The sequence below is a fragment of the Mus caroli genome, chromosome 14, assembly GCF_900094665.2.
Source record: "Mus caroli chromosome 14, CAROLI_EIJ_v1.1, whole genome shotgun sequence".
In the NCBI taxonomy this organism is placed as follows: Eukaryota; Metazoa; Chordata; class Mammalia; order Rodentia; family Muridae; genus Mus; species Mus caroli.
The window spans coordinates 61,605,784-61,619,233 of record NC_034583.1 but is presented as its reverse complement, the minus strand read 5'-3'; the positions used below and the strand labels follow the sequence as shown (position 1 = coordinate 61,619,233).

The 13,450-nt window shown below is 49.2% G+C and overlaps 1 protein-coding gene across 4 annotated transcripts in view; it reads left to right on the top strand.

Annotated features, from left to right (window-relative positions):
- The window catches only part of Bmp1 (bone morphogenetic protein 1), a 49,357-nt gene that overhangs the window by 8,306 nt on the left and 27,601 nt on the right, over nucleotides 1–13,450 (top strand). For 3 of the 4 annotated variants that reach the window (XR_002379636.1, XM_029469021.1, XM_021181280.1), the window contains 7 exons: nucleotides 853–966; nucleotides 3,610–3,774; nucleotides 3,939–4,056; nucleotides 4,336–4,514; nucleotides 4,955–5,060; nucleotides 7,073–7,197; nucleotides 7,711–7,826. Coding sequence is in view for 3 of the 4 variants with exons in the window: in XM_029469021.1 (XP_029324881.1) it covers nucleotides 853–966; nucleotides 3,610–3,774; nucleotides 3,939–4,056; nucleotides 4,336–4,514; nucleotides 4,955–5,060; nucleotides 7,073–7,197; nucleotides 7,711–7,826 (923 nt within the window). In the remaining variant the exon portion in view is untranslated. Of the gene's footprint in view, nucleotides 1–852; nucleotides 967–3,609; nucleotides 3,775–3,938; nucleotides 4,057–4,298; nucleotides 4,515–4,954; nucleotides 5,061–7,072; nucleotides 7,198–7,710; nucleotides 7,827–13,450 lie in introns of those variants that run through there. The other variant, XM_021181281.2, reaches the window with a different exon arrangement.

Here is a 13,450-nt window from a genome sequence, read left to right as displayed (position 1 = left end):
TCCTGGAACTCACTCTGTAGACCAGGCTGGCCTCGAACTCAGAAATCTGCCTGCCTCTGCCTCCCAAGTGCTGGGATTAAAGGCGTGTGCCACCACACCTGGCAGGACCAAACCTTTTAACACATGTGCTTTCAGACACTACAGTCTCTTTGCTTCAAAGTGTCTCACAGTCAGAGCACTTGTCTCTCTGTAGAGTTCTCTGAGTCATTACTTGTATGAACTTTGTATTGTAAAGATTAGCACCAACAGGGCTAGGGGCCTCTTCTGCGTTGCTAGTCTTTGACTTAATGACCGGCCCATAGTAGGTACTAATTAGCATTTGTTGAAGCTGGGAAAGGTGACACAATTGTGTCTTCATGGAACTATTTATTAACATTTTTATTTACTCCTTTCTCTCCTCCCACCATGCGTTAGTGTGTGTGTGTAGATCAGAGGACAGCTTGCAGGAGTTGGTTCTCTTCTTCCTTAGGTCATCAGGTTTGGGGGTAAGCACTTTTGCTCACTGAGCCATCTCACTGTTTAAGCAATAGGGTAGGTTTTGCTCTATTACTCAGGCTAGCCTCCAAACTCTGGACCCAAGTGGTCCCTCTGCTTCAGTTGCCTGAATAACTCTGGCTATCAGCGAGTGTCATAACCCTTCACTATTGTTGAGATTTGAAGTAAAAGGCAAGTGTAATCTATAAAGAGATTCTAGAAGCTGTTCTGTTGTTCTGTCTTTCTCATGTGATGTTGGAGAATCAGAATGGCTGTAGGGTCAGGGCTGTGTGTACCCACTGGGTCAGGACTATAAGTACAATGAGTGCAGCCCAGGGTAAGAGGATTAACTCAGCCTCCGGCTTCTTTTTTCTCCAGCTGCCTTCCTTGGGGACATTGCCCTGGATGAGGAGGACTTGAGGGCCTTCCGGGTGCAGCAGGCTGCAGTTCTCAGACAGCAAACAGCCCGAAGGTCATCCATCAAAGCTGCAGGTATGCTCGGATAGGCTGGCGTTCTGTGTCCTAGAAATGTTTTAGATTTGGGAAACAAGAACTGCCCCCCCCCCCTTTCCAGCCAGGTACTCCCAGAACATAGGCTATGAACTTGAACCCAACACAGGAGCTTGCCTTCCTTCGGGATATATTTATCCTCCTCCCAGAAGAGAAATAAATATTGACACCCATGGGAGCCCAAAAGCAGTATTTTTCTGACATATAGCTCACAAAATACTTTTAAAAGTATTATCCAGCTTGATTATCTCCACGCACCTCTAAGAGTGTCATAGTTAGTGTTTCCATTGCTGTGATAAAACATTATGAGGAAAAGCAACTTAGGGAGGAAAGGGCTTACATCATCATACACCTCTCAGGTTATACTCTATCACTGAGAGAAAGTAGAGCAGGAACTCAAGGCAGAAATCTGAGACAAGAGTAGAAGCAGAGGCCATGGAGGAATGCTGCTTACTGTCTTGCTCAGTTTGCTTTCTTGCACACCCAAGACCACTTGTCCAGGGGTGGTACCCCCCCACAGTAAGTGGGTCCTCCCACAAAAGTCATTAATCAAGACAATACCTGACAGACTTACCTCTAAGGCCAATCTTATTGGGACATTTTCTCAAGAGTTCCTCTTACCAGATAGATGACCCTAGCTTGTATCAAATTGACAAAAACTCCAACCAGGACAAGTGATAAATGTCAGGACTACCCATGTTTTTCAGAAGCTGAGACGAAGCCTCACAAATCTAAAGTGATTTGCCCCGTATCACACACAGTGTGTAGGTGACAGGGCTAAAACTAACACCCAAACCTTTGTTTCCCAGTCCATGATGCTATGGCCAATAGCCTCCTGGTCTCAGTGTGCAAGCTTCTATGTGTTCTCTGGAGCCGTTCTCCTGAGCTTCTTCAGGATCCCAAACTGTCTCCAAGACTTAACTCTTCACCTTTAACTGCGGTGTTCTTTTGTCCTATGTGTACAGTTGGTATCTTTCCATGCCACACAGACAGGACTTATGTACATGTCCCAAAGCTGGACTCAAAGCTCTTTGTTCCCTGGTGGCTCAAGCGCCAACCACCTTGTGTGGCACTGGTGATGGGGAAAGAGGTCGACTGGATTGGCTTCTCCCAACCTTCATACTGCTGTGCTGAGGGGCAGTCTATCATCAGGATGGCACTAGATCATGGTTTGGAAAGCCCATATGGGGCTCTCCCATTGCTCAAGCAAGGGTTTCCTATTGAGGTTCAGTTCTGGGCAGAGGTGGATGTGCCAGGCCACCTTCCTTATCCAGCAGGAGGGATGGCCCTGGTGTGAACAATTTAGGGATTTTAAGCTAACTACCCAGGAGGGCAGGTGGCATCAAAGGGTACTCTGGTATCTTATTGACTAAAGAAGTTTGGTGGAGATTAATGAAGATAGCACAGGGGAAAGTTTTACCAGGGCATGGGGCCAGACCACCAGGTGATCTGGGGGGAAAACCTTTGTCCTAAGTCTCCTCTACATTCAGGGACAGACAGTGGCATTTGCCCAATTCCATGGAGCTTCAGTGTCATGTGGGAATTCAGGCTCAGAATCCCTGAGAAAGCACATAGCTTTTATCCAAACTTCAGCTCCCTTGGGTCCCCACAGTTCCTGGGAAATGAGGGCCTCATTGTCTTAGTTTGGAGTCCTCGCCCATTCCTGCTCCCTGGGGCATCTCCAGACACTTAGAACACAGCCTTACAGCTCTTACAGACTTTATAGTTATTTTACACAGATACCACGAAGAGTGAATTAGCCGATGCCGAGTCATTGCTCCTAGGAGAGATGTAAGCTTCCACCAGACTTTGGTGACATTTTTTTTTTTTTTTTTGAAAACTGACCATTATATGACCACATTTATGTGTGTTTCACTTAAAGACACCTTATTTAATATAAAGTTAGTTCATTAATACTAAACTCACAGCTAGCGGCATTGACTTCAGCCCAAGCAAATATATTGAATGTGTGTGTTTCTTGGGAAGGTTTATCCCAGCTTTTGTGTTATGTTTTTGTGTGTGTGTTAATGGAGATTGAACCTGGGGCCTCATGCATGCCAGGCAAGCATTTACCACTGAGGTACATGCCCAGCTCCATTTTTACGTTCTTATTTTGAGATAGGGGCTCTCTAAGTTGCCCAGGATGGCTTTAAACTCAGTGTGAACACAGGCTGGCCTTGAGCTCATAACCCTCCTGTCTCACCGTTTCAGGAGCTGGATGACAGGTTTGCATCACCATGAGCCCAGCTTTGGGAACACAAGACAGCGCATGAGCACTTTGCTTAGGAATCATTTTAAATAACCAAATTAAAAAAAAAATTACAAAGTGGTTCTCAGTTCACCTAAAAGAAACAGGCAGACAGAACACCTTGTTCGACCTTGGCTGGGCTGTGTACACATTGATTGGATCATCCAACTGTTTTTTTTTTTTCTGCCCTGTACTTGTCCATGGATGTTCACGAAAGCCTGACCGTATCGATTTGAGACTAGCAAGTAAATTTTTTAGCAAAGTAGGCAGATTTGCGAATCCAGAATCTACAAATAATGGGTCGCATTATCCTGTGTCTCCTCCTCCCCCCTGGCTACTCACTAGCTGCCGCTGACTCTGTCCTCATTCCATTCCAGGAAACTCTTCTGCCCTGGGTGGTCAGGGCACTAGTGGACAGCCGCAGAGGGAAAGCAGGGGCAGATGGAGAGGCAGGCCTCGGAGCAGGCGGGCAGCGACGTCCAGACCTGAGCGGGTGTGGCCCGATGGGGTCATCCCGTTTGTGATTGGAGGGAATTTCACCGGTGAGTGTGCTGCTGGGAGCCTACACCTGGCCTTGTCCTTGTTGCCTTTGACTGGTGCGCAGCCTCCTGGCCAGGCAGTGTGCCTGCGGGTTGGCTGTAACATTGTATCAGTGGGTGAAAAGTGCCCCCAACTCCCACTCACAGCCCAGCTTATCCTTCCACAGGCAGCCAGAGGGCAGTCTTCCGGCAGGCCATGAGACACTGGGAGAAGCATACCTGTGTCACCTTCTTGGAGCGCACAGATGAGGACAGCTATATTGTATTCACCTACCGACCCTGCGGGTGAGCAGGGACCCCTGGGCTCTGATCCCCTTGATGGTGATCCCCAGCCAGGTTCTGCCCTAGGCATTCTTGCTGCCCCTAAGCTGGGCCTGCCGATCCACTCTCCCTGCTATGGGCATCTGCCATTGATATGGCTCAGACCCTGGCAAAAAGCCTGCGCATTGGGTGCCCAGGGCCATCCGCACCCCTGCGCAACCCCCCAGCAGCCTGGCCCAGCCCCCTGAGTGGATGCACTCCCCCAGCTCGGGACCACCCCCCTGAGCTGGCCCCGCCCTCCAGGTGCTGCTCCTACGTGGGTCGCCGAGGTGGGGGCCCCCAGGCCATCTCCATCGGCAAGAACTGTGACAAGTTTGGCATCGTGGTCCATGAGCTGGGCCATGTCATTGGCTTCTGGCACGAGCACACGCGGCCCGACCGGGACCGCCATGTCTCTATTGTACGGGAGAACATACAGCCAGGTACACACATCCCAGGGTCTGGATCCCATCCTAGGGCTTCTAGAGCTGCTTAGGGGTCTGACACTGGTCATGGACATGGGGGTCAGGTTGAGTAGCCAGAAACCAGCTCTTCTGGTGAGAAGGCTGGACTACAGTCAGTTCATCCCTGGATATCCCCACAGGCTTACCTGTTCCCTGTCTCCCACCCTTTGCTAGTTCTGTTTTTCATCATGGCCCTTCGAGTCTCTGTCCTTCCTCCTTATTTGTGGTCTCCTGATCCTCCCTTCAGCAAGTTCTCCAGGCTTTTCTGCTGGGAAGGACTCCTCTATAGACGTCCCTGTCCCCTTTCCCCCTCTACTTCCCTTTCACCTTCAGAGAGGCAGCCCCCTTCCAGGTACAGGTACTGAAGGACACAGGCTACTCCCTCGACCCCACCCCCACTTTTCTCACGGTCTTTGTAGGGCAGGAGTATAACTTCTTGAAGATGGAGGTTCAAGAAGTGGAGTCCTTGGGAGAGACCTATGACTTTGACAGTATCATGCACTATGCCCGGAATACATTCTCCAGGTGAGAGATGGTCCAGTCCTTCTGGAAGCCATTTTCCTGCAGACTTTCTCTTTTTGGTGTCCTGCCTCCAGCACTGTTCACTGTTCACTCCAGCAGACGACAAAGACAAGGATAGTCTTCTGGATGCCTGCAGCTCCTAGACAAAGGGCTAGTGGCTGTGTCTGCCTTAGTAGTCTCTGCCATTAGTGAGGGGCTGGCAGGCTAGCCCATTGCTGTGTTGAAGCAAGGATTTGTGGCCTAGAAGACTAAACACCTGAGTTCTCCAGTCCTGCTGTGTGGGGTCTCCAAAGTGTGCCAACCCAAAGGAGCCAGGGTTGTCCCGCATCTGCCACCACGGCAGTTTATTTTTCTGGTGGTGCCCAGAGGGGATCACCTCCTTCTAGCTGTCTGCCCTCTCTGCCTTGTTTTGTTTTGCAGTACTAAGAATTGAACCTAAGGCCTTATGACCCCAGACAAATGCTGTTCCTCTGTCTTATGTGCCCAGTTCTATTAATTTTAATTTTTATTTAATTTTTATTTTATGTGCATTAGTATTTTACCTGCATGTGTGTCTGTCAGATTTCCTGGAACTAGAATTACAGACAGTTGTGAGCTGCTACGTGGGTGCTGGGAATTGAACCTGGGTCCCCTGGAAGAGCAGTCAGTGCTCTTAACTGCTGAGCCATCTCTCCAGCCCCCTAATTTTTATTTTTTAAAGAGGGTTGCACGAAGTTACCCAGACTGACCTTGAGTTCACTATGTAACCCTGGCAGGATTTGAACATAAAATTATTTCTTTCTCTCTTACACATATATATTTGTATACGTATGTGCGCATACATGCCACGTTGCACCTGTGGCGGTCAGAGGACAAATGCAGGAGCCGTTTCTCTCCTTCCACAATGTGGGTTCTGGAGATCAAACTCCATTTATTGGCCTTGGTGGCAAGTGTCTTGGCCACTGAGCTGCCCCGCCAACCTGCAGACCTTGAACGTTTGATTGCCTTGCTTCAGCAGAGGTCATAGAGCAGGACCAGCTTGGTCTATTTTGTGACTGGCTACTTTGCACAAAGCTTGACTTTTGCCCTGGACTGGTCCCCATAGCCAGTTCACAAGATACCTTCTTAACCAGGGCTTGATAGGAGAAGACCCCTCCTGCAGGACTAGGAGGAATGTCCCCACCTCTCCTCACACCCCTTCCTGCACCCATGGCCCCATCTGGGTGGTGGCTCTCCTCCCTTCCCTTCTAAGCTCCCCCTGACCCTTTCTTCCAGCTCAGGACCTGGGAATGGAGAGGGAGATGGGGGTGGGGGGGTGGGGGGAGGGAGAGGGGGTTGTTGTTGGTGGTGAACTCATTCAGCCCTCCACCCCCACAGACCCTCCTTCTATTTCCCATCATGCTCACACCCCCCTTCTGGGTCCTTCCCAGCTGGATATGAGTCAGGGACCCTGGGGAAGGGAGAACTGCTGTCTCTCTTTGTTCTGCTCCTCCCAAATGGAAAGACAGAGATTAGCAGGAAGGAGTTGAGAAAGAGGGACACTGTGCCCTGTGAGCTGGCTAGCCACTGTGGAAGCTGCCGCTAGTTACCCTTTGGCCTTACTCCAATCGCAGCCATGTCGAGAGGGTAATGAGTTGACCCTGGGAAGTCAAGAGAGGAGTCGATTGGGACTGAATTTGAGGTCTGGAGGTGGAAGCTGGCTGGTATTGCAGAGATGACAAATGAGGGCCCAAAGCTTTCCCAGGGCTGCGGTTTGAAGCCAGTCTGAGCATAAGGCCCTGGGTCCCTGATCTTTCAAAGCATTTCTGCCCCCTGCCCCCCAGCCCCTGTGGCATAGTTGCCACGGAACAGGGTGGCTGCTGGTCAGTGGGCAGCTTAATGACAGGGTGAGACATCCCCGCCCTTCCCTGACCCTGTTGAGGAATGTCTGGGTCCTGGCAGAGCCATGCCCTGTGGCTGTAGATGAACACGCCACCCTCCTTCGTCACCCACCTCCCGGCAGACCCACATCCTCAGCCTCCTCATGTCCTTCTTAGGGGCATCTTCTTGGACACCATTGTTCCCAAGTATGAGGTGAACGGGGTGAAGCCTTCCATTGGCCAAAGGACCCGACTCAGCAAGGGGGACATCGCTCAGGCCCGGAAGCTCTACAAATGCCCAGGTTGGCGCAGGGAAGGGACAGACCAGGAGGGATGGAAGGTAGGGTCCAAGGAAGACAGAGGTCAGGGCCCAGGAACCCCTAGAAAGTGACTGCTATAAGTCTCCGGGATGGGTGTTGGGAAGGAGGGGATGATAGAGAAACACAGTATTCTGGTTAAGGATCAACCTGGGCTAGGCTGGTAGATGCTAGGAAGGGCCTAGAAAAATGAGGAGTCAGAAAGGAGGCAGAAAGAGGAGCAACTAGCCTCTCCCCTGGACAGTGAGGAGGAGTTTGACCTCAACTCTGGAATCCATGTTTCCTTGACAACGGGGCATCTGGTTACCCTGGCAGCACTAGACCAGGGAAGTAGGATGGTTTATGCTTATGTGTAAGGAGGAGGGGTACATCTTAAAGGGACAGAACACCTTTCTTCAGCCACTCTTGTCTTCCTTAAGGGTTCCGACAAGGCTCAGAGGTGAGCTGGGGACCTGGCACCTGCAGTCAGCAGCTTAGTTATTTCTTTCCCCTTGACAGCCTGTGGCGAGACCCTCCAAGACAGCACCGGCAACTTCTCCTCCCCTGAGTACCCCAACGGCTACTCTGCCCACATGCACTGTGTATGGCGCATCTCCGTCACACCTGGGGAGAAGGTAACTGTGATTGGTCACCTGTCTGAGTCTATTAAGACCCCAGCAACAGGGTAGAATCACCCTCCAGGGGACCCAGCCCTGGGACTTCTGGCAGAAGGGTGACCTACCTCATCGCCTGCATTAAGTATGGAATGAGGAGGGTTCCTGCCCTGCCTCCCTCCTCCTCACTGAGTTGTACATCAGTGCTCATCTGAAGATAGAGTTGCTATGTACAGTTACCATGTAGTTCTGTTGTGATTGTCTAGCTCTTCTTGGGTGCTTTTTAAAGTGCTTATCACATGGCTCCTCTTTTTATTTTTATGGCCACCCTGGGTCTTCGTTTCACAGAGGAAGAAACTCAGTTACAGGAAGATTAATTAGGTAATTTGCCCAGGTCATACAGTTAACCAGGGCAGAGTAGGATGTAAATAAAGCCTTCTTTGGGCTGGGTTCAAGCCCAGCCTTTTCTGGGATGCCTTGGGTGGACTTGGGTGAACCAGTCAGCCCCAGTCCTTGGCTCTCTCTTCTGTATAGTCAGAGCTTGAGTCAGGGATTCCCAAAGGGCCCTTCTCAATTCTCAAAAGCTGTGGTCCTAAGGACAGCTAAGAACAAAGCAAATGCTTCCAGCAAGATGCTTTCTGGTCATGGCTAGCCATCCTCCCCCTCTTTTTCCTTGCTGTTCTGGGACCTTCAGGTCCTTGCTTGTCTGCTTCTCATTCAGGTGAGCAGAGTGCACACCAAATGCATGAAGGGTCCACGAACTCATCGAGTTTAACCTCCCACTGCACGATTGACTAGCCTTGCGTGAATACCTGATCTTATGAGGTCTTGGGACCCTTCTTACTTTTTCTATTCCGTTCTCTCTCCAACTCTTAATGCTACAGAGTTTCAGAGAAAGGGGGAGTGTCTATCCCTGAAAACCTTCAGAGCTTCTCAAGAGCAGTTCCTTGTAACTCACCTCCTGGTTCCTCGCACAGTGGGAAGGCCCTTCTCCTTCTTTCTTTTTTAATTTTGATTATTTGTATGGGGAAGAACAGAAGGTATGTGCATGTGACTGTAGATGCCCAAGGAGGGTGGAGACATCAGCTCCTCCTGGAGCTGAAGTTACAGGCAGTTGTGAACTGTCTGATAAGGGCACTTGGAACCAAACTTCCATCCTCTGTCAGAGCAGAAACAGCTCTCCAGCCCTTCCCATGACTTCTTAGGTCCAGGCATGGCCTTTATCACACGAAGTCTAGATTGCTCAGCCAACCTTGGACCTTCTGTGTCCTTCATTTTTTTTATTGTTCCCAAGAGCGGGCTGCTACATTCTTTCCCATAATTGGAATGTGGTGTTTAATTTGGTGTTACATTGTTTTCATGGAGCTTTGCTTGCAACACCTCCTGCAAAGAGGGTTTAGAATCAAAGAGTTCCACTGTCCAGCAAGTCCTTCTAGCCTCTCACCTCCTCCATTGCCTGTTGGATAAGTATGTCACCTGTGATGCTGTCCTGAGCTTTAATCAGAATCTTGAGCAGGACACAAGCCAAAGTAAGTTCCAAACTCCCATCGACCCACTAAGTTGCAGGTTTTCGAGACTTAGCAATGGTCTTTGATGACATTATCCCTAGTCACAGGCTGTTGCACTCCTCTGACGCCTCTGATGTCTTCTTCCCCTAGCATAGGAACCTCTCCGGCAGTGATGAATACAGAGCTGGAATACATTACCAAATCACACCCACTGTCCCAACAGTCCAGAAAAAGTCCCTATCCAAAGGAGAGGAAATGTTATTTCAGTAGACCACACTCCACCCCTCGGACACACATCCCCCAGTGGTTCTTTCCTAAGTGGCCAAAGGCTATCTTTTTAGTGGGGGATTGATGTTCAACTCCATGGTTAGCAGTTCCCAGAATCTCGCAGCTGCCTTTCCACATGCACACGCACGCGAGCACACACATTCATGCTTCAAAGCTGAGAAAGTGTTTGCTGTGAGCTGTTGAGATTACAAGTGCTGATCACATCTGCAAGTTATTTGACTGTCCTCTGACGTCATCTGTGAGGCCCAGAGACGAACGTCAACTTAGAAAGGAGCTCCTTGCTCTCCCTCTGTCTGGGTGGTGGCTTTCCAGACGGTGCATGCATGGCTTTTGTTTTTGTAACTTAAGGATCATGCTTTCTGTGACGGACTCTTTACTAAGAATTTGGTAATTCTGCTATCCCTCCTTTAGCTGGCATCCTGCTGTCTTCCCTCAAAAGCCATCTCATCCCTTGTTCTTCTCATTCCCAAATTGCAAGTCTTTCTGCTATTTTTTTGGTTTTTTGTTTTTTTGAGACAGGGTTTCTCTGTATAGCTCTGGCTGTCCTGGAACTCACTCTGTAGACCAGGCTGGCCTCGAACTCAGAAATCAGCCTGCCTCTGCCTCCCGAGTGCTGGGATTAAAGGCATGCACCACCATGCCCGGCTTTTCTGCTATTTTGAATGGGCTGGGCCCTCACTGCCTTCCCAAGGGTCTCCACTACTCCAGGCTTTGGAAATCTCATTCATAAATATAAATAATAATAGTGATGATGATGATGATAGCTTATAGTTATTGAGCTTATGATTTGTCAAACATGAGTTCAGGGATTTCTGTGTGTTATGTTCTTATGTGTGATGGGAATCAAACCCAGGGTTAGTTAGGCAAAGGCTTTACTGAGCTGTAATTCGCAGCCCATGCTGTGCCTTTGAATTAGCATGGCTGCATCATAGTCTTGGTACTGACACGGTCCCTGTTCTGCTTATGAGAAATGAACTTACAAAAGTCAGTCCCCAGCCCAAGGTCACGTAGAAGCTGCATCTGGATACACTGGTCTGTGATTATAAAACTGTGCAGTTCTGAGGTCCTGATGCAGCATTTCAACAGTTGTTCTGGTGTCCTTCAGCAAACCTACGAAGTAGTAAGCCTAGTGCTTAGTACAGGGCCAAGGACCAGAGATGTGCAGTTTCACAGAAGAGCCCGGTCCTTGAGGAACAGCGAAGGTTGCACATGGCTTCCTTTCCTAGTCAGGAACATGCGTGACCCAGCCATCACGTGAGGTCACGTGGCCTAGATCAGCTTTCTTCTCAGTAGTTTCTGACTGCATGGGCCAGTGAGCTCTCATGTCTCTAAATGGTCACAGGGCCCTGGTTCAGGAGCCTTCTTGGCCTGTAAGCCCTCCATAATTCCCAGAAGACCTTCATGGCCTTTCGGAACCCTGCTCAGAGCTCCAGGGAAAGAAGAGGATTCAAGATAAAAATTATAAACACATCAGTGCATGGTTGTAGAAATGTATCAATAAAAAAAAAAGAAAAGAAATCTATCAATTAAAAAAAAAAAGTGAATCCAGGTGTCACCCTGACACAGGCCTTTAACCTCAGCACTGGTAAGCAGAACCAGATGGATCTTTACATAGTAAGTTTCAGAACTGTCATTGTAAAACCTTATCTGAAAAAAAAAAAAAATCCAAGATGGCACCCCGCCTTGAAAGGACCCCTAGAGGCTGGCACTTTCAGAATGAGGTCTACTTTCTATTATTCTTGTTCTGTCTCTCACTTTAAAATTGGAACCTTGGGCCCTGGATTTGTTGTTAGAACGATTATGTGCCAAGCAATGAATCAGGCCCATGACACACATAGTCTCTTCAAGCTTATAGTCATCTTTAAGCTTGTCATTGCAGTGTAGACCAGGGAAGGGAGGCTCATAGAGCTTACATATAGATCTGACCAGGCTTGCCCAGGGAAATGCCTGATTTGTCTGCAGTAAAGCCACCTCCCCAAGCGATTGGACTTTGACATCAAATCTGGCAGAGGGAAAGTTGTTTTCTACTCACTCTCTAGTGCTTACCTTAGGGCCAGAAGTGCGGATGATAGGCCCATCTTGGCATGTCACCTTTGAGAAAGAGGCCCTTATGGTGAACCATGAGTTTGTCAACACTCATGTAATTAGCAGTCAACCTTGGGACTTGCCAGTACTTCCCAGACCAGGAAACACCCTGTGCCTTTGTTTTCCTACCTGGAAAACGGGCTCAGTGATTTGTGGATTTATATGAGGATGGAAGAGACTCATATCCAGAAGGAGCTTGTGCAGTACATAATATGCAGAGACATCTCAGCAAAGGTTGGCTGCAGTTGTCATCTCTGTATCCCCAATGGGTAGATGGGTAAGCGCCAGTCAGTTTCTAGATGCCCTACTGTCTCTCCCTACTTCCAGGATTCTGATCTGAACCACTGCGTGTCCAGGTGTCCTAAAGCTTAGAGTGGTGGCAGAGGACTGGGCTCCCATGGAGGGCTAGCAATATGCAACTCAGTGACAGGGTATTTGCCCAGCATGCACAAGGCACAGGATTCCCTGCCCAGTGCCACAGACTTAAGTAAATTTCTAAAAGAGAAATTCATGCTTACTGTCTGCCTGCCTTGCACCAGATGACGCAGTAAGCTTTATTCATCTTATTCCCCTTAAGCCCTGTGAGACAGGTCTTATTACCCAGTCACAGCTAGGAAAAACAGCACCAAGGAATTCGGTGATGAGTCTAAGATTGTGGGGTGAGGCCACCTTGAAGCCCGTGAGTTGTCTAAGGGGTGATGTGGTTAATGGCCTCAGGAACTCCTTCCCAAGTGGGAAGGGTATAGTACTCTGTTGGTTCATCCTTGAGAGCACCATCATGTGTGAGGGAACCTTTTCACAGACGGATACACCTTACGTAATCCCCGTGTCTCTAGTGCAACCCCTGAGACCCCCTCCAATCTGTAGATGAATATAGGCTCAAGGAAGTGGAACTAAACGCCCCAAGTCCTCAGCTAGGAAACGGTAGAGCTGGCCAGATTTCTTTGGCAAAGGGCAGTGCCCTTGCCACCAGGGCACAGCTGCGTCCACATGACAGAAGTCAGTACAACTCTTAATTAGACATGTCTGGTCTCAATATAGCCCGTGCTGTGTCTCCCTGGAGGATGCTACTGACCACCAACACAGGTCTCTTCCTCCCAAGTCAGGTGACCACCACTGTCTGTCTAACCCCTTGGGAGGTCTTGGGTGGGCCTTCTGGGGTTCTGGCTGTCTGGGCGTGGTGGCTTTGGAGATCATCCTTCATGCTCATCTGTGTGAGGGAAAGTAGGTGTTTGTTCTCATTCCAGCTGCTGGGCGGCCCAGGGGGTGGCCCAGGGGGCGGTCTGCATGAGGGGCAGAGGGTGTGAGTGTGGGAGTCAGGGTGCTGCGCCTCAGCTTCCCGCATCCCTTCCTCCATCTGGCATTCCGTGACGGATATTTTTGTCATTTGTTAGATATATAAAAATAACATGTGCCTGATATAAAATGCCTGAACAGTCCATAAACACAATGTAAAAGAGAGAGAGAGAGAGAGAGAGAGAGAGAGAATATTCTCCTCCTTAATCTTTTATATCCCACTTCTCAACAGGGACCAAGCATGAGGAATGCTTTGATGTGTTTGTGTGACACACATAAAGCCAAAAGGGACTTCACAGTCACATAATGGATTTCTGCAGCTTGCCTTGCCCTTAGCAGTAGATCCTGTCCTTGCTTTGGGTCAGCTCGAATAGATTTACCTCATCTGCTTTCATGGCTGCTCATCCATCAGTCCTTGTCATTTCTCTCTGTGTCTGTGTCTGTGTCTGTGTCTGTGTCTGTGTCTGT